General features: G+C 43.8%; 1 protein-coding gene across 6 annotated transcripts in view; it reads right to left on the bottom strand.

Moving 5' to 3' along the window:
• The window catches only part of DGKI (diacylglycerol kinase iota), a 259,648-nt gene that overhangs the window by 118,212 nt on the left and 119,639 nt on the right, over positions 1-21,797 (bottom strand). For 5 of the 6 annotated variants that reach the window (XM_028746780.2, XM_077935076.1, XM_028746783.2 and 2 more), the window contains exons 3-8: positions 17,280-17,375; positions 16,216-16,290; positions 11,735-11,791; positions 8,297-8,362; positions 4,283-4,354; positions 2,637-2,753 (exon numbers count right to left, since the gene is read on the bottom strand). In XM_028746780.2, the coding sequence (XP_028602613.2) occupies positions 2,637-2,753; positions 4,283-4,354; positions 8,297-8,362; positions 11,735-11,791; positions 16,216-16,290; positions 17,280-17,375 (483 nt within the window). The remainder of the gene's footprint in view (positions 1-2,636; positions 2,754-4,282; positions 4,355-8,296; positions 8,363-11,734; positions 11,792-16,215; positions 16,291-17,279; positions 17,376-21,797) is intronic. The other variant, XM_028746781.2, reaches the window with a different exon arrangement.

The following is a 21,797-nucleotide window of genomic DNA, read 5'->3' as shown; positions in this document are numbered from 1 at the left end:
TTTCTTAAAACTATAAGATGTGCATTCATTACTCAGAAGAAAATGGGCATGCAGATTCTGTACTCATTCATCAGACTACCTGGGATCTGTCTATGTACTGTTTAGTTAATTGTTTCCTTCCCCTTCTCTCCGGGACACATATATTTTTTCACTAGTCAGGCATAATGTCAGGAGTATCTTGCCTGCTGGAATATGGTCCTCTTGTTCACCCTGTGTGTGTGTGTGTGTGTGTGTGTGTGTGTGTCTATGTGTGTACATCTTTGCACATCCATAAGCATACATAGAACAAATGGATTCATGTGCCCATGTTTTTCTATCTCAGGATTCCTTAATATTTTAATCACAATTTATGGGAAATGCCTCTGCATTTAACAGAAAGAAATACCATTTCAGATTATAGCAGGAAGGCTGGAAGGAAGTGTTGTATTTGAGAGGCCTGATTAAACCCAAGAGTATGTGTCATAAATATTATTTTATGCATTGCCTGGAAGAATCAGAAAATAATAATTTTAAAACCCTGCACGCCAAAGGTACAAATCTCTTTTCATAGGAGATAAAAAGGCGGGAAGTGATTACTTGGCTTGTGCAGATAATTACCCACACAGGCCAAATAATCACCTTTTTTTTTTTTCTTTTAGGCAAAGGTTGAAATATATTGGCATGCATATTTATTTTATTTTAGTAGACATGTGTACAGTATGCTGTTTTTCTAGGCAAAGCCAGTCCAAAAAAGCTTACAGCAATAAAAAGCACATTTATTTAAACAATCAACTTTACTAAAAAAAAAAAAAGGATAAAACAAATTCCAAAAAAATATAATAAAACCAGCCTAGGCCAAGGTAATCATTTATAGTGGGGTTGGAAAGCTGAAGTGAGTTAGAGGACCAATTTCACTTTCTAATAGAAATCTAGTGGTCACAATGACTTTGACTAACATTTCATTTCTGTTTCAGAGTTTTATAAATTCCTCTTCTCATGGCCAGCCATCCACTGCAAGTGTTCTACTTCTTTGGATATATTTAAGGTGCAGAAAGCACTGCCAAGGCAGGCCAGGATGGTTGCTTTGAAAGAGGCTCCGTTGTTAAAGTCCCTTTCATGATGACCACCCACCTTATATCCCCCCAGTGCAAAGTGCCAAATGGTCTGTGTTCCAAATCTCGCCATGCACAGGAAGTGAATCATAGCCACTGGTTATTGTTTTTCTTTGCTTTTTGGATTAAAAAGTTAAAGATCAGAAGAAGACACACAATGTTCCTGTTGGGTCATTTATGACCTCGTGTACACAGAAGACTGCACTAAACTAGCAGAGACATCCAAAGATGTCGGCCATCTTGTGTAGCGGAATCTGCTTGTGCAATGGTACTTCTGCTTTATTTTCTCCAACCTCTACTGTTCCCATTTCAAATGTCCTCAAAATATGTTCCAGGTGGTCGCCCAGCCCTCTGGAGCTGATTTTGTGGGCATGCAGAAGGAAAGGAAAGGAAGGAGAAGCCCCATTTTGCAAGCAGAAGCCCACTCATTCTACATTGGAGCTCACCCAATTTCTTCAGGTCAAATTACACCAAACCATCTTTCCCTTGACAATCAAAGGTACCATTTCCAAATGTATATACACAAGTTACCAGGGGAGGAAGCGGAAACACCCCTCACTTTCCAGAGAGAACTAAATGCTTAAGCATTCAAAAACACCCACCAGATAGTAGAGGAGAGAATGAATGGAGGGACCAATGGAGGGACAGAGTAGGGACAGGGTTGGCCCTACCATTAGGCAGAGTGAGGAGGCTGCCTCAGATGGCATATGCTTTGGGGCAGGAAGCAGTGGTGAGGAGTTGGAGGGCAGGGCTGAGTGTGCTACATGGCCTGCCATGTGCCCCCTAAACAGGAGGGTGCTGTTCTATCACCAGTTTCAACTCCCAGTCTTGGCAGATGAATGGGCAGCAGGGAGCCATCTCATCCTTTGCCTCAGATGTCAAAAGTCCTTGGTCCAGTCCTAAATAGAGAGCTCAGCAAATGCAGCCATAAACCAACAGCCTCAGAACCTTTAAAGGTGCAGGCAGGATCTCCAGGTTGTAATCTGGCAACTCTAACTCTATTCCAGGAGTGGGAAACTGGATCCATCCTTATCTCCCGCAAAACACACCCTGGTCCAAATATGACATGTGGGTGGAGCCACACACATGTCAATCACCTGATGCCACAATGAATTCATAGATTACCCCTCTTTCTTTTCTTAATATTAGGCTTGCAACCACCCACTGGCCAGCTGCATCTTAACCTGTCCTATGGCCAAATGGGGGAGCCTGGTGGTACTAATTCAGCCCATGGGCTGGAGGTTCCTCACCCCTCCAGCTACATTCAGACAGGGAAGAAGGAAAGAAGAATTCCATTATCGCTTCCAACAATGACCCCACGAAGCCTAGTATTCTAGTTCTCCACAATCCAAAACAATATGGTGAAGGAATCCTCCCAAAGGAGTAACTGGAAAGGCTTGATAATGGCTTATAACACTTATGAGTGCAGAAGGTGGTGGGTTTGTGGACAAAAGGAAGTGAAGCATGCCTGTCTGGCAAACTATCAGGTGTTTAAGCCAAGCGAGCCAACCAGCAGTGTCAAAACAGACATTGGCATGCAGTTACCTGAGGTTTCTTCACCTTAATGATCCAGGTGGGAGGTACGATAACAGCCGCATGAGCTCCGAGGGAACATGGCTCTTCGATGTGCTGCAGCATGAAGCAGGTGACCTTATTGTGAAACTTGAGAAAGGAAAAGAGAGGCACCAATGAAACGGAGAGAGGTGTGTGAGAGAAAATAATGTTGTAAAACAGGGCTGAGAGAAGAGGAGGAGGAGGAGGAGGAGGAGGAGGAGGAGGAGGAGGAGGAGGAGGAGGAGAAGGAGTTTGGATTTGATATCCCACTTTATCACTACCCGAAGGAGTCTCAAAGCGGCTAACATTCTCCTTTCCCTTCCTCCCCCACAACAAACACTCTGTGAGGTGAGTGGGGCTGAGAGACTTCAGAGAGAAGTGTGACTGGCCCAAGGTCATCCAGCAGCTGCATGTGGAGGAGCGGAGATGCGAACCCGGTTCACCAGATTACGAGTCCACTGCTCTTAACCACTACACCACACTGGCGTAGATCTTTCAGACCCAGCAGGCCAGATCCTCATCTCTCCATCCCCACAAGCCAATTTTCACAGGCAGGTGGGACATTCATCTGACACCATCATGGCATTAGATGATTGGTGCCTGTCCAAGTCCCTTGAACAGGGCTTCCAAAACACCTGACAACCAGCTGGCTGCCAGGCGCTTGGGAACTGCTGCGCAAAAGGATCTGCCAGCCGCTTGGCTCAGGAACCGCTAAGCACAGGGGTTGCAAAGCAATATATACTGGGGGGCAGGGGGAAACACCTATGAAAATGAGGTGCTTTTTCTTTAAATGAATTCTTTTATGCTCTTCTGTGTGTGCTCAATATTTTGCATTTCCCCTTTCCTGACTCTCTTGCCAGGTTTTTTTGTATGCTGTATCAATAAACAATCATCTTAATGGACCAAAGGAAGGAAATAAAAGGAAAAATAATGCCCTATTAGTGCCATGAGTTCAAGAAAAAGGCGACTGTCAGGGAACTGCCATCGGAGCCTAGAGTGGAGGTAAGGCTCCCCAACGATGCAGGAGAAGGGACCAGCAGGGGGGGAGAGAACACTTCCTTTGAGGAAGGTAATAGGAGTGACACCAGGAAGCAAGGGGGAACTGAGGAGAGAGGGCTCCAAGACTCTTCCACAGAGACCAGCGGGGAGAGCCCAGGACCTCCGTTGGGCACGCCCATTCTGCGCAGGAGACTTCCACGCAGGGAGGCTAGGAGGAGACTTGGCGTCAAAGAGTTTCTATGTTGGAAGAAGTTCGGGAAACGCCCACTGACGGATTCTGCCAGCGACTGACACAGCCATGGAGGAAGGGCTGTCCAGCCAGGGAAAGGTTTAGCCAGGCTACGTTGCCTAGAACAGTAGCACCCTTTACGCACAAGCAACCCCCAACTCTCTTTACAGCAACGTTCTTCAGTATGTTTGTGGGAGAGGAATGCAGCACGTCCACCTCTCACAGTACAGATACCTGGCATTTTAAGGAGAGCCGAGTGGAAAAATAACAAAATAAGCCAGGTAGAGCCTGCCCGCAGGATTTTTTCTTATTAAAGATGCTGCCTGTGCAATCAGAGCAGAACCACCCAAGCCATGCTGGCGAGATGGTCACAAACACTCACACAGTTCACTGGGCAAAAGTCACTTACTGCCTGCTTGCACCAGGAACAGCTGATGGCCACAATCTCTTTACTGTGGAAGGAGAATTTTTGCTGAAAGCCCTGTAATGACAAAGTGAGTTTATCACATCCATCACCTAACAATCACATTGCACAGCTGTCCTGCCCCCCCCCCAAAAAAAAGACACGTTTGGTGTGTACTGTGTGCATAGTAACATTTTGTTTTATTTTCCTTACAAGTGAGACTACAGGGGAGTATCTTCGTTTGTCAACCAGACCTTGATTAAATTGTGGTAGGACCACCAAGGGGCAGATAAAATAGGGGGGCTGCAAAGGAGACAGCAGATCTGGCCTCCCAGGAGCATGCCACAGCTGTTGCTACAGTAGCAGCTGCAGTAGCAGCAACAGCAAGGCATTCCCTGAAGGTCAGATCTACTATCCCTGTGAAACCTGCTGCCCGAGGTACTTGCCTCAGCTCGCCTTATGAGTGGACCGGCCCTGCTTTTTGAATGGTGCAATGGAGGTATAAGAGAATCCATTTCTGGGGAAACTTCATCCAATGGGCAATTCACCCATAATGTTAATGAGACTTAAATCTAGATGTCCAGTCTCTGGTATTGTTTCTTCTAAGCCCTGATGCCTTCAGGATTTTTTTTGCAGGGGAAGTCTCCAGAAACAGCATCCTCAGTTATCTCCCCCAACCTTGGAGAAGCAGGGCATGCAAATTTCTAATCCTTTTTGGCTGCATCTGAACTCCTTGTATGCTTTGTGCAAAGCAGAAATAAGAATGTAAGACGAGCCCTGCTGGATCAGGCCAATGGCCCGTCAAGTCAAGCATCCTTTTCTTACAGTGGCCAACCAGATGCCTGTGAGAAACCCACAAGTAGGACCCAAGCACAAGACCACTTTCCCCTTCTGTGACTTCCAGCAACTGGTAGTGTAGAGGCATCACTGCCTCTAACCTTGGATGCAGAGCCTAGTCATCACAGCTAGCAGCCACTGGTGGCCTTCTCCTCCATGAATTTGTCTAGTCCTCTTTTAAAGTCATCCAAGTTCTTGGCCATCGCTGCATCCTGTGCAAGCAAGTTCCATACTTTAACTATGCGCTGCGTGAAGTACATTCTTCCATCTATCTTGAATCTTTCTGTATTCACCAACATTGGATGTACAGGAGTCCTGGTGCTTTGAGAGAGCGAGAAAAGCATTTCTCTATTTGCTTTCTCCATGCCATGCGTACGTTTACAACATGTCGCCACTTGCCTTCTCTCTAAACTAAAAAGTCTCAAACTCAAATTTTGTCTATATAAAGAACCAAGAAGAGGGAATGGAGGGAAGTCATGAGGTCTAAAGAACCTCAAAGATAAGCTTTTGAAAAAGATATTTGTGAATTTGGGGGTAGGAGGGGGAAGTACTATTGTGATTAAATATGGAATTCAATTGTGAAAAGCAATAAAAAATTGTTTTCAAACTCTGCAACCTTTCCTTGGGGGGAGTCTCTCCATCCCATTAATCATTTTGGTTGCCCTTTTCTGAAGCTTGTCTAGGTCTATGGATAATAACACTGTGAAATGGTAAGACCGGGAGCACAGAGGGTCGCTTGTTGATTTGGGGACATGGGCAAATGTCCAAGTATTTTGCCCTCTTTAACCGGAGGACCTGCTTTATTTGCAAGCAACGATAATCAAAATTTGGACTTCCTACATGCTCTCTGGAACCCAGCTACAGCCTCTGCCCAAATCCTCCCCATTTTTTAACACAGGTGTGAGGAACTGGATCTGGCTACTAGACTGGAGCCTTATCTGCCCCATCCCTGTGGGGATAGTTTGACCACTGGGTAAAGCCTCCCATCTGTCAATCACCTGACATCAGATGTCAGGTGACCCGCTTTGCCCACACAGACTCGATGCCAGTGCTTGCAAAGCACTGTGTGCAGGACTTGATTGACAGCACCTCTTATTCCCACCCCTTGGGCCCAGTCACATCCTTACTTGCCCCATACCTGACATAATATATGGCACTAGGTGGAAGACAGAGGGGCAACACCTTGGCAAAGTGGCCCACTAACTGGAGGTTCCTTATCCCCGGTTCGACAGCATCTGAATACCTTCTGCCTTTACCAAACTCCTGCCTGACACACACATATATAATAGGAAATTGTTTCTTAGGGATGCAGTGAAGAGCCAGGCTTCAAAAACTGCAGGAACTTTATAATTGGTTCACGTAGAAAGATAAAGAGATATGTTATTGGGGTATTTTTTTGAAGTAGGGGAAGAAAGAATAAGAAAGATGGTGAAATTATCTTGCTTCACAAAAAAGTAATAATTCAAAACAGGCTGAGAGGACTGGGTGATGCGAGAGGCAGAGATGCTGCTTGGAGATAATGGGACTCTGATTCTTTTCCACAGTTCTTGCAAATTGATTTTATTTTTTTTCTAATTCACTAAACTTGAGAACCGGGGCTGTAATGAACGTGGAAAGATGAGCTTGGCATTTAAGCAGATTTGAAAAGCCTCAAATTGATAACAATTTTGAATATCATATTGTTTAATTGCTCGAGGGGCTGAAGGCTTTATTAAGGCTTCCAGCTCTTGAACCATGTAAGTCTCTCATAATCTTGAGATTTGAGTCTGCAAGGCTCTTCCTGCGTCGCCAGTGCACAATATCAGAACACTATGCAATCAGACTTATTATCTTTCATACTATTCCATGTTTACTAATGCTCTACCAAATGACTGTACTGTGTGCATCAGCCTTCCCTAAGATGGTGCTTTGGACTACAAAACCTATCAGTCCCAGCCAGTACAGGTGAAGAGGGATTTAGAGTAAATCCAGGGATCTTGGTGCATAGCGGTGGAATCATGTGCATGCCCTTTTCATGTGCTTCAAGCAGGCACAATGCATGCATGTGTGTGTGAAGAAGGGGCCAACTCTTCCCCCAGTCTACTCATATCCCCTAGAATAGTCTTACCCCAACCTGGCGCTCTTTGGATGTTTCAGACTACATCTCCCATCAACCCCTAAAGCCCCAGCCATCATTGCCTATGGCCAGGGATGTTGGGAATCGTAGTCCAAAACACTCAAACAGCACCAGGTTGGGGGGAAGGCTGGTGTATGTGTGTGTATTGCTATTTATCACACCCTGAGATCACCTGACAACGAAGGGCAAAATAGAAACTATACATGATGGAAATGAATTAAAGGTATTGGAAGCTACAGCCATTGTTACATGCTTCCATTTTGAAATCAATTTTGTTTAAAAAAAACTGGAGGGGGGAGTGGAATATGTGACAGAGCAAGTCCATGGAATCATAAAGGAAAAGAACAAGGGAGAAGCTCTAATCCTTAAAATGAATTGATGTTATGTCAAGGAGCATGGCCAACTAGAGAACTGAATGAATAAATGATACGCAAAGCTTTAAATGCTGTAGATATTAGTCAGGGCCGGTCCTGTCATTGGACAGAGTGAGGCAATTGCCTCAGGTGGCAGAAACTGAGGAGAACAGCAGAAAACACCTTGGCTGTTCTTCCTGAGTCACTCCCCTCTGTCAGAGTCCACAGCTATGTGCCCCAGGCCCTGTCATACACACTGCTTGCTGCCCTCCGGTTCACTAAGGAATAGGATTCAACAGGCAATATGTTATTGGGACAAGTTCAAGGTCTTGCTATAAGGCCCTGAACAACTGGGGACCAAGTTATTTCTGGGAATGCATTGCCTTACAGTCACTTCAGTCCTCAGGAGGGACACCTTAGTTTCACATGCTCCCAAGGTTCAGCTTTTGTCCATTAAGATCGGTGCATTTTAGTGTGGTAGCACCTTCCTCCTGGAATGTGCTTCCAATGAACATCAGGTAGGCACCTACAGTACTGGCATTTAGGCACCTGCTTAAAATGCATCTGTCACCCAGAGATTTATTTATTTTTGGTCAATAAAATAAATTGCCAATCTGATTGGCCTATGTATATGGACTCTGGGGTGTGTGGTGGCAGGCAGGATTCATCTTCAAGCAGCAAGATGAATTGTGCTGGTCCCGACATTATCCTTACCTTTCCACACTGCTTGCACTTCCCCTCCTGCCGCCGCCTGTGTACCCAGTGATGTCGGACAAAGTTCTGCAGGGGGAGGCAGTGGAAGCAAGGAATAAAATTAATACAAGAAAACACAGCCCAGCATCCGGTGCAGAACTTTGCATTCCAAAGCCACCATTCACATATGGCAGCCTAGAGATCGCCGCTGGCATTGCTGGGAGGCAATTCAGAAAGGAAGGGATAGGAGCTGTCAGCTGCTCTGAAGCACACATAAGAGAGAGATGTTCCTTAACAGAAAATAAAATAAGGCATTTTGGCTTTTGGTATTCAAAGCAGTATTCCTCCACATCCCATTTTTAAAAAATATAAGTTGTGTCACACACACAATTTATAATAATAATAATAATTTTACTATTTATATCCATTCTCCAACCACCTTCAGACACTCACACAGGTCTTTCACTACCTTGCATGATTTGAAGAAGTAGAGCTGGGTATCATCCTCACGCTAGTGAACATGCAGCCCAAACCCCCTGATGATCTCTCCCAGTAACCTCATATAGATGTTGAAAAGCATTGGGGAGAGTATGGAGTCCTAAAGCACCCCACAAGCGAGAGCCCAGGAGTCTGAACACTCATTCCTCAACACCACTTTCTGGACACAGCCCAGGAGAAAGGAGCAGAACCACTGCATAACAGTGCCCCCAGCTCCCAGCTCTTCCAGACGGTCCAGAAAGATGTCATGGTCAATAGTTAAAGGCCGCTGAGAGATCCAGCAGGACCAGGAAACAGCTTTCACCTCGGTCCCTAGCCCACCAGAGATCATCGACCAGTGCAACCAAGGCAATTTCAGTTTGATCCTTTCACATGGTTTTGCATGTAGTGTGGGTTTTTTTTATGCATTGTGATTTACTGTTATTTCTATTGGTTATAGTTTAGCAATCATTTATTGTAACTGTTAAGAGCAAATTTCTGTTTATTATTTACTGATACTTTGTGAGTTAATTTTATTGTGCACTGTTATATTCGAATATATTGTTGAATATTACTTTACTTGATATAAGTTGTTTAATTTAAAGTTATGTTTTTTTATGACTTTGTCGCATTGGATCAGATTATTATAAGGTGTGTGATCTTTGTTGTATATTCTGTTGTTGTAAATCACCTTGCACATGGTAATATAGAAAGGTGGCATACAAATTAAAAGTAAAATTAAAGGTTTTTTTTTAAGGCTATGTCTGCACCAGATGGTTTCTGAAGGATTTGGTCCTGCTCCCTGAATTATCTACTAGCTATTTATGCTCCATGGTTACTCATCTTCCTAGGCCTAATCCACATTCTTGACTCCATCTTTCAAGGCAAAATCATGGGCAGCAGACCTGTGTGTAAACTGCTCTATAGGCCTTTCAGGAGCTGGGCTGGACTCCTGTTCTTTGGGACACTGAGGGCTCGTCCACACTCCTGCTTGTCCCATGCCTAGAAAACATGAGTCCAAGAGGATTTGCCTATGTCTCACCACTTTCCCCTAGAGAACACACACTTTAGCACTAAATTGAAATGCCCGGCAAACTGCGGGGAACCCAATCAATGTTTGCTCCAATTCAATGATCAACTGCGGGTTTTTCTGGGAGAAAGCAGATAGGCAAATGGAAGTGTGAATGAGCTCTAAGACTACATATGCACTAAGCCATGCTGCTGTCAATCAATCTGCAATGCGCTTCTCTTTTCAGAATGAGCCCAGTTTCTCATGAAGCACGTATCAGGAGCAAATGATACACAAGAGATCTAGTATTCTGGGCTGAATTTCCCATCCTGGAGAGTGCTTATGAAACACGGTGATCCCGTGGTCTTCTTCTCCCCTCCCCAGTGGACAACTGAAGCAGCTTCTTCAAGGCTCTGCTCAAGCAATTTGGGACATTATCTGATGAGGGGGGAGAGATGCTGTGTTGGCCAGCAGGCTATGGCTTTTTCCACCTGCCTTGCTTTATCCTCCAGCCCTAGAAGCCTTCATAAGGGAGCTGTTTCCAGAGGTAGAACTGTGAGGGGAAGGAGAAACTGTTTGCCACCAGGGCGTGGTTGGTTTCTCACCTGTGTTGCCCCACCTGCAACCTGAGGAACCTTCAAAGAGGGAGTTGCTGCCACAGGCATTATGTGTGTGTGTATTTTAATGAGCCAAATACAATGAAAATTACGAGTCAAGGAGATGTGGAGAGTGTTTGAGTATTAGTTTAACAGTGCTTAGTTTATTTTTAGGTTGCTATTGTCTTCATGTTGTTTATTTTGTTTTATAGATTATAAATGCTGCATTGATTTGTTAATCATATAATGACTTCTGCTTTAAAGCCACTGTTTGGCTTATTATTCAGTTGTTGTTGCTTTGTTAACAGTGTTTTACACATCGTATCTGTTTCACTGATGATTTGTTAATTATTCTGTATGATTTGCGCTGTATTTGTGATGCTCTATTATGTTTTATTATATCATTATTATTTGTTCTTCGTAAGCTACTTTGGGGTTCACTCGAATGAAAAGTGGCAGAGAAATATAATAAATCGAAATCAAATCAAGGTCTAAGACTTCTCCCAGACATCAAGCAAAACTGCTTTTTAAAGTGGTTCGGGGGGGGGGGGCTGAAGAAGCCCATTTGAACCATGTCAAGTGCGCCTTTGACATTTTGCATTCATTCTTCTGCTGTGCTTCCCCCGTCTCCTTTCTTCAACCCCACCAAATATCTCCACCTCCTACGTGGCATTCCTAAAGTCCTGCATGTCACAAGAGATGAAGGAGAGGATGCACAGCAGAACCAGGGAGGCGAAAGGCAGCGCTTGTCTGCTGTTTTTAGGATTTAAAGGCATATGAGACCAGGGCCCTGCAGGATCTGATTTCTTTCCGCAGGGCCTGTAAGACAAAGTTGTTCAGCCTGGCTTTTGACTTGGAATTAACTTGATCCCCTCCCTCTCTTTCTTTTTTCCTTTTTCCTTCTGTGATGGAACTCCTACTTGGGGACTTCCCTGGCTTTTTTCTGGCCCGTGTAGGACCGGTCTGGATAGTTAGCCTTGGTGAAGACTTGACGTTTTCATCCCCAAAAAAGTTTTTGAGTTTCTGCTGAAATGAGGCTGCATTTTAATCTTGTTTTTTAAGTTGTATTTCAATCAATTGTTTTATATCTGGTGTTAGCCGCCCTGAGCCCAGTCTTGGCTGGGGAGGGCGGTGTATAAATAAATAAATTATTATTATTATTATTATTATTATTATTATTATTATTATTATTAACAACACTCTCTGGTTTGCAGCCTGGCAAGCTGAGCACCAGGAGAAACTGAGAAGCAGAGAAGCAGTTTCCAGAGCTCCACTGGATCTGAAAAGATCCCTCCCCCCGCCCACAAGAACAAAGCAGTTGCTTATGGGCCACAATCCTGCAAAGAGACTCATAGGTAATGTTCACAAACCACTCACCTCTCTGGGAGATCTAGAGCCGCCTTCTCGGAAAGTTGGCTTGCAACGAAAGTTAATCTGCCAGGTGGGAAGTAAGCAGACAAGATTAATAATGGCAGGCCTATCCCCATGATGAAACAGGACACCCCTCCCAAGCACCCCAAAGAGGTGGTAAAGGGCTGTAACTTAGTTGTAGAGCATCCACTTTGAATGCAGAAAGTCCTAGCTTTGATCCCTAGCGACATCTTCCAGTAGGGCTGCCTGAAACCCTTTAGAACCTCTTCCAGATATTGTAGACAGTACTGAGCTAGGTGGACCGGTGGTCTGCCTTCCTAGGCCATTTCCTATGTTCCTATAGTTCCAGGCTCAGTATAGTACAAACTCAGTATTGGTCCACGTTGGATGGCAATGAATCTCTAGGACTGGGCAGCTGACTGACGGGAGTACAGGTGATATGCTTGTTCTGGACCTGGTCCTTGGAGCAGGGGCTCAGTGCCACCACGAAACAGCTGCCCCATTTACTTGCAAGCCACAAGGTGCCTTAGCCAATCCAGCAGGATTGCTGGAGGAATCCACTGGACCACCTGCCCAGCAGCTGCAAAAATCTAGCAAGGATGTGCAGTCGTGTGTGCGCAGAGCAATACGTTTGGCACCAGCTTGGCTGCAGGAGTTGCAGGAAGGAGGCATACAAGATGCCATCCCATCGTCTTAGGGATTCTACTCTGGATTTCTGTGGGGTTCACTCCTTTGCCATTTCTTCTGCCGAAGATATCTCACAAGGAAGCAGAAGTTTAGGATCAGAGCCTTCCTTCTCCAAGATGGGCTACCTTCCCCACACTGGTCAGCCCCATTGGTCCCTCACTTCCCTCTACGGCATGTACAGAAACCACCTTCCTGGCTACTGGGCCCACTATTGGTCTTCTCCACTCTACCAGAGCCTGTCTTCACATGCAAAGGAAGTCCCTAAGTCACCAACAGTTGGAGACCCGTCAGCTACTCTCACCTGGTTGAGCCAGCCAGATGAAGCCATTGTCCATGGTTTGGCTGCTGTCACATGCTTACAGCTTCTAGGAGCCACAGGTGAGAGCTGAGTGCAGGGTAGGGACCAATGGTGAACAAACTATCCCAGAAGGAGGGTGACGTATTCCCTACCAGAGGTACTTCTCCTCCCCTAACACCTCATACACTCCACTGCTCCAGAATTTCAGGCTGGGGTCTTTCCCAGCCCTACCTGGAGATGCTGGGGACTGAACCTGGGACTTTCTGGATACAAAGCAGATGCTCTACCTCTGATTCTTGCCCCCTTCTCTTTAAATGCTCATCATTACAGTTCATGCTTCCCCCCGGAAAAAAAAACTCTTAAACATGTCATGCTTTGCATTATGGACAATAAAAACAGCACTTCTGCACGTCATAAGACAGGACTAAATGCATATAATGAGGCTATTGTTAGTTTGCTAGCTAAGTTTTTATGCTGAGGCATTTAACAATTCATAAATCATTTCGTGAACAACATTCATCCCCTCTTGACAGTGACAGATGTGCATATATAGTGTCAGAATTCAAACACTCATGTCAGCAAAATGCCTGGAAAACAAACATAAAACTCAGGCTTCTGAGATACTTGTGTCTCTTACAGTGGCATATTGAGCATACTGCTGGAAATCATCAGAAATACACATTCTTCCGAAGCTTATAGTATAGAGGAAAATTCTAGTTTCTGATGGGAGCCTCTATTATGATATGAGTATGTTGTACATCCTGTATGACACCAAAGCAAGAACTAGATATTGCAAATCAGAGTTGTTGTACAGCTCCCATCATCTCTCACCATTGGTCATGCTGGCTGGGGTTGATGGGAGTTGGAGTCCAATGACATTGCAGGGGTTGGACTAGATGATCCTCAAGGTCCCTTCCAACTCTATAATTCTATGACTCTATGACATCTGGAAGGACACAGTCTCTCTACCTTCAGTTGTTCATCCTGTGTGACTGCCCACCCCATGGGAGCGAAGTCTGGGTCTAACCCTGTTTCTGAAACCCTGAAGCCTAGAGAGTCACTTTTGCTTGCTTGTTTGTTTCTTAAAATGAAAGTTGAGATTCTGTGACCAAGCAAAAAATACAAGTACTCTTGACCTACATATGGCCTGGAGAATGCATGTCAGCACGCCCCACTCCAAGCCGTTAAGCCGCCTCAAATGCTACCATTAAGCTTTTGACCCTTCTATAGATCTTGCCAAGATAGGAAAGCTATCTAAATTGTAATCATATTGTTTAAAATTCAGCCTAGATGCTGGGCACTGGGCCAGGCAATGGATTAGCCGCTGCCACAAGATAAAGTTTGAGGCAGATTTATATGCTGGATTGACCTTGGGGTTTCTTTCCTTTATAAACTAACTAACCTGGCTATTTCAGAATCTTTTGTGTCTGGAGGCATGTGGCTCTCCGCTAGATGTCATCAGTACTGAACTTGTAGGAAGAAATGATTATAATTCCCTGTAAAGGTCAGCAAGAAAATTCAACCAGCATTTCATTTCAGAACCTGCTGTTCTGCTACCCTCTAATGCTTCCCCTGCTCTGCACAGTAACAGAAAAAAGAAGTCATGTGTATATTGATGTTACACACATATCCGCCAATTTTGATTTATGCATCAGATTAGGGCCACATTCACATTATACATTTAAAGCAGTGCCATACCACTTTAAACAGTCATGGCTTCCCCCAAAGAATTCTGGGAGTTGTAGTCTGTTAAGGGGGCTAGGAGTTGTCAGGAGACTCTTACTTCTCTCCCATATAGGGTTGGCATGTGTCCTCTTTTTCCAGGACATGTCCTCTTTTTCAGGATTAAAATTTCTGTCTGGGCAGTTCTTTTTAATTTGGCAAAATGCCTGGGTTTTTTGGTTTGGTTTTTTGTTTACAGTAACCCAAGAAAACAAAATAGTGCATTAAACTCAGATCTAAGGCACCTGGCTAAGGTAGTTAGCAGCAGAGAGTCACAACAGAGCAGCATCTTAAATTAGCTTCATACTGTAAAAATCCCTTCTCTTGTGGCTGAACTAAAATGACACTGACTCTGCTTCTTGGAGAAGAAGTCTGGGAGGGCAAGAGTTAACATTCCCCTGCCCTTAAGGAGAGTCCATATGTACATGTTAAACAGTTTACGGTAATTGTTCTGTGCACACTTATGTTCACAAAGATGTGAACATGAGCCCAAATACTTTCATGTGGCAAGTGAGCGAGCAATATGTATTATTATTATTATTATTATTATTATTATTATTATTATTATTTTGTTGAAAGTTAAGAACATTGCTACTAGCAATATATCACAGCTTCTATAGCCTACATGTAGCAGAGGTATTTAAAACGATAGTCGTCATAGCGATCCATAGTTAAAAGCAGAAGTTGGCAAATGTGTCCTCTTTTTTGCTCTTTAAAATATGGCTACCCTACTCCCAGAGCTACAATTTACAGAGTAGTTTAACAAACCAATCCCTTTTCCCAGAGAACTCTGTTGTTTTAGATGAATGGTGTGAATGTGGCCAAAGTCATCTCCAGACGACAAAAGCTTCTGCTACAGTAAATGTGTTAAGGTGCAGCAGAATGAATATACAATAAGGGTCCCTGCGTATCAAACAAAAACAGCAAACAGACCTTGAAAAATGAAAATATACTTGTAATGTACTCCTGAAAAGGACAAATATGACAATGAAAAATAGCACTGAAACTAAAACCGGTTGTTCCATAGTTCTAGTATTATTAATGTTTATTGCAGGGGTTGTAAATTACAAGTATATTTTCATACTGGTGGGTCTTTATGCTGATTGTGTTTGAAATGCCAGGGGTCTCTTTGCTCCTGGTGCAAGAAAGTAATGCAGATACACCCCTTTGGATTCATAGGATTCTTTATGAAATGGCTTTCCTACATGGATACCAATCCGCTTCCTCCTGGACTCAGAAAAGGAAGCACACGTGACCAAAAAGAAAAACCACCAAAAAGAAAATCTGACTCTTGCATGATCTGTCCATCCCGATTCTACCCAGTGAGGATTTCTGGGTAACACAAAATCTTGCAGACGTAAAATAATATCAGATAGCCCTTTGGGCAGCAGAAAGGCCAGCCATTTAATTTGTGGAACAAGCTTCCATAAGCAGGAGCCTAATTCATCACATTGCATTCAGTGCATTCCTGAACAACAAAAACTTTCAGGTAACAAATGCTGCAGGTTCCTGGAGACATTGCTTTCCCCTGCAAACCGGCATGGCTGCTCTTCTAGAATTCATCACTACTAAAAGATTCTTCCCATTTTCTTTTCTTTTCTTTCTGCAGGAGTAGGGGTAGTTTATGATGGATGGAGAATTATTGCTATGGTGAAAAGACCTGGCATTAGCCTTACAGGTCGAAATGTCATATATAGTAATATTATGCAAGTAAATAACAGGGACCTTTGCCTAAGCTTGTTCCCTGGCACAAATATCCCAGCAGGTGGCACCATCTTACCTTATCTAACTGCTCCATGCATGCATTGTGGACGACAATCTTACAAGCAGCACATTTTCTTCTGAGAGCTGATTTCTGAAATATATATAGTACCCATATGCTCATCAATATAGGAGAAGATAATATGGTGTGAACGTTTTTCTTGCTCTTCCACGCTCCCTCCCACTTTTCTTCTTGTCATGCATTCAAGATTTTCTGCTCCTAGTTGACAGTATGCAATTGGACAATGTGCTTTGTTGTCAAAATAATAAAACTTCTACCCTGTCTATTCGCTTCCAAAGGCGACTTGCTCAGTAGTTAGGAAAGAAACATGCGGGTTATAAATAAAAGCACTCGTAAACACTGAATTGCCAAGATGTTTGGAACGAATAGTAAAAGGTTTCAATTGGTGGTTAGAAAGCAGCTTGCTCAAAGAGAGTATACAGGCAGGAGTAGCTTGGGAAACGGGACGGAGCAGCTACACTAGCTATCCAACAGGTTGGTCTCTGTTGCTTAATAGGAGTGAGAAGGGAAGAGGCAAAGTGGTGGGGAGGTCAGTGCAGTGCAAATACACCAGCAGAGCCAATCTGGCATTCCTGCTGGTGTGTTTGCACTGTTCTGGCATCCCCACTCACAAAACCGCACCCACCTGCCAATCAGCTGGCATATCTGGGGTTCCGTCTTACTGGCTGCTGATTCACCAGCATGTTCCTTGGAGAGGATGCCTTGTCAAGGCAGCCCCTTTCAGCCAGCAAGAGTGATTCCCGCACAGCTGGGTGCTGCTTCCCAGGCTTGTAATCCAAAGCATCATGTTGAAGGAGGTGGTGTTATACAAACAGTTTCTACTGTATGCGCAGGGATCATGCAGATCATACATAAAACAATTATGCCGTTATCCCTCTGTGCATTCAGTAAACACATACAGAAGGGAGCAGTGTCAATACAGCAGGCTTTGCCCTGTCCCCCAATTATACACATTCACTGAATACTTAAATGGATGTCCCCATCCACCCCTGAGTCTGTTCACACACCTAGGGCCATATGAACACTGGGGTAGAAATTATGGGAGAAAAAGGAATACTTACAGAGAACTTGACCTGGCAGCTCTCCTCCCCCAGGTAGCACAGGTCCCCAGAAACGTTTGTCTCTAGCCAGAGATGTTCGCCATTCACTGCATTTTCCTGAGAAAATGAAAATGCTTTTTCATTCATTCAGTTAGCTACTCAGAGGGATGGGGAAAACCAACCTTCTGTATAGTCATTATCAGTAATGTTTAATAGCAAGAAGACCCAAGGTAAACATTTAAGGAGCTGCCTTCAAATTATAGACCAGATTCTCCCTGATACAGGGTTTTACAAAGCAAACCTATGTGTGCTTACCTGGAAGTAAGCCCTCTTGGACTCAATGGTTCTTACTTCTGGATAACATTGAAAAGCATATTAAAATACAGGATTCTCCCTTACTTTATCAAGATCAGCTGTAAGTCTGGTGCAGTTTGGGGATTTTTTGATATTTGCTTGATCATTTATTACATTTTTCAATCTGCTTTTCAAAATGCAAAAAAAGCTGCAGTGACAACCAAAAAGCACACTTTTTTTATTTACAAAAATATAAAACATTCAAGGCACATTGAAAGCCATATTCCATCCACAAGGGTGAAAACTAAGTTCCATGCACAAGGTTCATGTCTGGACTTTACCAGTGTAGAAAAAGCCCAGTGTTCTTTTATTTAACATATCCCCCCCCCTTCTCTTTATGAAGCATAACTTTAGAACTATCAACAGATAGTTCCCTCTGCCCAACATCCTTTGACACATTCATATTGCATATTTTAATTTCTCAAAGGTTTTCTTCCCCACTAAACAGAATTTCATTTTCCCACTTCATTCTCAGGGCACCACAGAGTATCTTTAGGATTGTTCTGTGTGTGAGGTTAAGTTTACTTCATGTTGCCAGGTGGCCAGGGGCAACATGTGCTTTTTTCTTTCCAGTAAATATTTCTTCTGCACTTTGCAGCCATGATGCATCATGATGTCTTCCTCCAGGCTTTAATTGAAGCATAGACACCTGTGAAGGCTGCAGAGCCTTTGGGTGAGATGGTGTGTTGAATGAATGAATGAAGATACACAAACACCCCTTAAGCACATCAAAGGTAAGTAAGGTAATTGTGACAAAAATCCTGCACCTATCTATGAGAATTTCACCCAACATTTGATTCACTTTGATTATGTTTGAATGCAATTGCTTTCCTCATCAATTGATGGAAAATGATAGAAGAAGAGGAGGAGGAGGGGAGATTTTTCAGCACAGCACTAGTTATAATATATATATACACATCAATCATTTCAGCATTCATGGGCTCACTTTCTATTTGTCCCACTCTGCATCCCATAAGGCCCAGAGAGCATCATTGCCTGTCCTGCTCAAACAGAAGGAAGACACCAACCAATTGTGCTAGTCATAAGGAATGTATCAAATATGTCTACTAGTTTTTATCTGATAACTATCCATTACTTGCTTTTAGGACCACAAAATGGGACGCGGGTGGCGCTCTGGGTAAAGCCTCAGCGCCTAGGACTTGTCGATCGAAAGGTTGGCGGTTCGAATCCCTGTGGCGGGGTGCGCTCCCGTCGCTCGGTCCCAGCGCCTGCCAACCTAGCAGTTCGAAAGCACCCCCAGGTGCAAGTAGATAAATAGGGACCGCTTACTGGCGGGAAGGTAAACGGCGTTTCCGTGTGCTGCTCTGGTGCTGATTCGCCAGAGCAGCTTCGTTACGCTGGCCATGTGACCCGGAAGTGTCTGCGGACAGCGCTGGCTCCCAGCCTCTAGAGTGAGATGAGCGCACAACCCTAGAGTCTGTCAAGACTGGCCTGTACAGGCAGGGGTACCTTTACCTTTACCTAGGACCACAAAACCCACTATTTATAATAAAACTCAAGAGAAAAGAGACATTTTTGTTCAAGCTTTCCCATCTTTGCAGACCCAAAAGGCAGATCAGAAAGCATGAAATGCCAAAACCATGTATAAAATCTGAATGTAGGGTTGAATTCATGGGTAGACATTATTTGCCAAAGGCATTACATGGTACATTTTTGAAATGTGCTATGGGAATTGCTAATGGTCAGAAGCAGTTAAGGCTTTCGTTCTTCACATCTGACAGGTGGCGCCTCCAGCAAGTCTGTGCTTCAAGATTTTTGTGTGCATCTATAGACTGGCCTTCCCACCTTGGTGCCCTCCAGACATTTTGGACCATCCTTGCTAGAACGTTTGGATTTTTAGTCCCAAACATCTGGAGGGCATCAGGCTAGAGAAGGATGATCTATACATGGTGGCTTCTGGATTCTTTTTGGCTGGTGAGGGAGAAGGTGCCTACACTGTGTCTCTGAAGAACATCCCATGGTCACCTGAGCTTTCTTTGGAACCTTGGTCCCAGGGTATGGTCTGAAGGCACATGAAGCCACCACAAAGCCACCTGGGTCAATGGCAGGATGGGTGACCACCTTGGAATTACATGTTCCCAGGTAGGTTCCAAGATTGGGGGGAAAGTGATCTATAACTAACTAATATTAAGCTGAGGATATTTATTTTCAAACAATCATAACCCAGAATAATAATAATAATGCAGCTTAAAGGGGATTCCAGCTTCCTTCCTGCCATAATACCAGCTTAATTTCAAACAAAAAAATTATGATGTTCTGCTTTAAACAAAGAGAATCCAGAACTGCAACATGACACAAAATGCATTGATCACGCCTAATAGTTTGGCTTCTGCACTGCAAAAAAAAAAAAAGGCACGAACAATATTGTTGCTTTCCAACCAGATGGTGTCCAACAGCAGATTACTTTCAATTAACTGCGCAGCTTTGTGTCTTTCTAAACCATTTTCAATATACTGATAGTTTCAGTGTGCTGAAAGAGGAATTTATCTTACTATAAAAGTAGCTCATTAAAGAAATGGGGCAGACTAGTGAGGAAAAGGACAAATTCTTACTCCATTTCAGCAAATCCTTTTACTTGCTCTGTGAAGTAGCTTTTTCCAAAACAACATTATTTAAACTATATATAGGGGGGTTGATCAGAAAAACGTATAGCAACCAGGCCATCAAATCTATATTTTAAAGAGAAGATTTAAAACAATATTTACTTTGAAAAGAGTCTATCTGCCTTTCCTTATTCCAGTGCACATCGTTTCTTCATTACATCCCTAGCTAGATTTTTTTCTAAAGGTAAGCATGGCCTATTTCTACAATCCAGTTGGGAAGACATCTCGTTTCTCTTCATGCAGACGTCCTTGAAAAGGTGAGAGTACTGGATTCTCAATTGCCCTTGTAAATTACACCACCATTCCCAAGAGGGGAAACGTAAAAGGGTGCTTCGTCAAGAGCCTATTATGTTGGTCCTCCGCAGTCAAATATAGCTTCCTAGGCCACTGAAGGTACAATTTAAATTGTGCTATTTTTTTCAGCCAATGCTTAAACTTAGAAACTGCCATATTTCCTTATGTCCTGTCATGATCCCTGTGATCAGCCAAGAGTGACCTCTCAGTCAGAATATCCATTGTAATATTCACCTGAATGGCAAAGAAAGACAGCAGAGAGAGGCAAGTTTATCTTTACTACTTCCACCAATTGACATCCAGGAGGGATGTTACAGTTGCCCCCTATCTGAATAAGCTATATTCCCCAGATATATAGCTTTCTTCTTTAAAAACAGCCTCTAGTCCTTGTAGAACCCAAGATTATGAAGCTGAGCCTGTGAGCAAGGTTCTCTTCATTCATTTTGGGATAAGCCAGACTGTTCCAGACTTTTAAAATTTATATTTATCTCACCTTCCCTCCCAGAAGTTCAGTCTGGAACACCTCCCCATTCCCCATTTTATGCTAAGAGCAATGCTGTGAGGTAGGTCAGGTTGAGAGATGGCAATGTGCCCAAGGGCACCCAGGGAGCTTCATGGTGGAGTGAAGATTTAAACACTGGTATTCCAGGTCTTAGTTCAACACACTGTAACAATTACATCACACGGATGCTCTCACTCTCATTTTAGTTAATGAATGAGGTCACAGCAATTACTGACGTTTAGGAAAGCAGATCTACACAATTAGACAAAGGCAATGTGTGCACTCCCATTTATTCTGTATTCAGTTCACTCTCACTGCTGGTTTGGAAAACGGTGTACAGTGGACGCTCGGGTTGCAAACGTGATCCGTGTGGGATGCACGTTCGCAATCTGCAGTGTCCACAAGCCACAGTGGCACGTCTGCGGACACACGGGTTGAGGTTCAGCGCTTCTGCGTATGCGCAAAGCGCAATTTAGCTCTTCTGCACATGCGCGACTGCTGAAACCCGGAAGTAACCCGTTCCGGTACTTCCGGGTTTCAGCGGTCCGTAACCTGAAAAAAATGCAACCTGAAGTGTCTGTAACCCGAGGTATGACTGTACACACTATGTTAGACCCAATCCATATCCTGTATCTGTCCTGTAATTTATTATGAAGTACTACTTTTTCATGTCTTTCCTGCTTTGATCTGAACAGAGTAAAAGAATGACCTAACTTTAAGCCGGTCAAATGCCCTCCAATGTTTTGGGAGAGCAAATTGGCGTGC

This window comes from Podarcis muralis, chromosome 10, assembly GCF_964188315.1.
Source record: "Podarcis muralis chromosome 10, rPodMur119.hap1.1, whole genome shotgun sequence".
Taxonomy (NCBI): Eukaryota; Metazoa; Chordata; class Lepidosauria; order Squamata; family Lacertidae; genus Podarcis; species Podarcis muralis.
Note: the sequence above shows the minus strand (reverse complement) of the source record. Positions and strands in the feature narration are given on the sequence as shown.